Source organism: Mus caroli, chromosome 6 (genome assembly GCF_900094665.2).
Source record: "Mus caroli chromosome 6, CAROLI_EIJ_v1.1, whole genome shotgun sequence".
Taxonomy (NCBI): domain Eukaryota; kingdom Metazoa; phylum Chordata; class Mammalia; order Rodentia; family Muridae; genus Mus; species Mus caroli.
In genome coordinates this window covers 42,267,061-42,268,900 of record NC_034575.1, presented here as the reverse complement: position 1 = coordinate 42,268,900, position 1,840 = coordinate 42,267,061, and the positions used below count along the sequence as shown (strand labels likewise).

Below are 1,840 nucleotides of genomic sequence, written 5' to 3'. Positions count from 1 at the left end.
CCTGGAACTCACTTTGTAGACCAGGCTGGCCTGGAACTCAGAAATCCGCCTGCCTCTGCCTCCTGAGTGCTGGGATTAAAGGCGTGAGCCACCACGCCCGGCCAAACCTCTTTTTCTAATTCTGTGGAAGAGTTCCACTCCTTTGTATTCAAACCTCCTTTCCCAGCCTTTGCTTCTCACCCCACTCTTAAGCTTCAGGGCACAGGACAGGAGCCTAATCAGTGAGTGTTGTATTTTTCCCTGATGATGCTGGTCCATTGTGCTGAGGCTCCTGGTGTTGGAGCTCTGGGTCTTTATGGGACCCTGTGGGGCAAGTGGACCTGCCACCCTGGGAAATCTCAGAATTGAGAATGGTGGGTATGGGGCCGGCTCCCTGTCAAGTTCTACCTGTCCTGGAATACATAACTATGACACCCCATTAAGAGGGCCTTGATAGTCATGTAGGGACAAGACCTGGAGACCTACCTTCCCCATGCAAATAGAGCATCCCTAACATCTCAGACTGAACCAGTGGGAAGCATCTACCCCTGATCCCACCCTCCTCCACATGGAATAAAGTGCTTGAGTTACTTCAACAAGAACCATCTGAGAGTGACTGTTTTTATTGAGTTTTAAGTGTGAGCTCTAGTGACCTCCAGTCTCTAAAACCTGAGTTCTGTTTTCTTAGACACTCACTCTGACACATATTTTAGGTGCCATGCAAACTTGGGTTTCCTTGATACTGATGAAACATCTCACTGAAGAACCATATGGGCCATCATTAGAGGAGTCCATTGTGGAGCCTAGTTGAGTACAGCTGTTTGTGTGAATGCTATGCCCTCAGCACACAGCCCCCAGAGAAAAAAAGTGGGCTCGGTGTGACAGCTCACCAACCACGTGTTTCGCCTGAGTCTAAATTCTAATCTGAGGCTTCCCTGCTCTCTAGGACAATCTGAAGGTTCAAGGGTGGCTGTGTGTGGCCAGCTGCAGCGCCTCACCTGGCCATTTATTAGCTGCTATTGTATCTCACCTTGTCATCTGTAAAAGGGATTTCTGGGCTCTTGTGGACCTCAGTTAACTGACTATGGAAAAGCCTGCATGGTTCAGTCCATGTGTATAGATACTGTTTAAGACCTTTAAGCTTTTTCTCATTGGGTTTGGAGTTCCAGTCAGAAGAAATGGTGTGATTGGATGGGGTGAGTGAGCTCACACAAACATCTGTGTGACTCTGACGGCATGTTAGCTAGAGCTCCCTTTTCATTGTGCTTGCTCTTGATCTTTGAAACAGGGCTCCACAGAGGCATCAGCCATTAAGGACTATGTGGTGAAACATGCCTTGCCCCTGGTGGGCCATCGAAAGACTTCTAATGATGCTAAGCGGTACAGCAAACGCCCCCTGGTGGTTGTATACTACAGTGTGGACTTCAGCTTTGATTACAGAGCTGGTGAGAGACCCTACCAACACCTTTATAGGGTGGGGGCTACCATTTTTAGACATCTTGTTCTAGAACCCTTAAAGTTAGTGGTATGGGCATATTTTTGCCTCTAGCATCGGATTTCGAGTTCTGAGCCATAAAGTACCCTTTTCCTTCCTGATTTAGTAAAAGCGGAGTTAAGAGTCAGACCTAGGCCTAAAGAGTTGGCTCAACAGGTGAAAACAGTGCCAATCCTGAGGACCTACATGGTAGACAGAGAACCATTTCCTACAAGTTGTTCCCTGACCGCCACACATATACTCATACAATATAAATAGTATATTATCCTATGCATACTATAATAAAAATTAAAACAAACAACAAAGAAAATAGACGATAAAAAAAAAGTCAAGCCGGGCGTGGTGGCGCACGCCTTTAATCCCAGC

The 1,840-nt window shown here is 46.8% G+C and overlaps 1 protein-coding gene across 1 annotated transcript in view; it reads left to right on the top strand.

Moving 5' to 3' along the window:
* Nucleotides 1-1,840, top strand: part of Pdia4 (protein disulfide isomerase family A member 4) — an 18,663-nt gene that overhangs the window by 13,617 nt on the left and 3,206 nt on the right. The window contains exon 8 of the mRNA XM_029478206.1: nucleotides 1,268-1,504. Coding sequence (XP_029334066.1) covers nucleotides 1,268-1,504 — 237 coding nt within the window. The remainder of the gene's footprint in view (nucleotides 1-1,267; nucleotides 1,505-1,840) is intronic.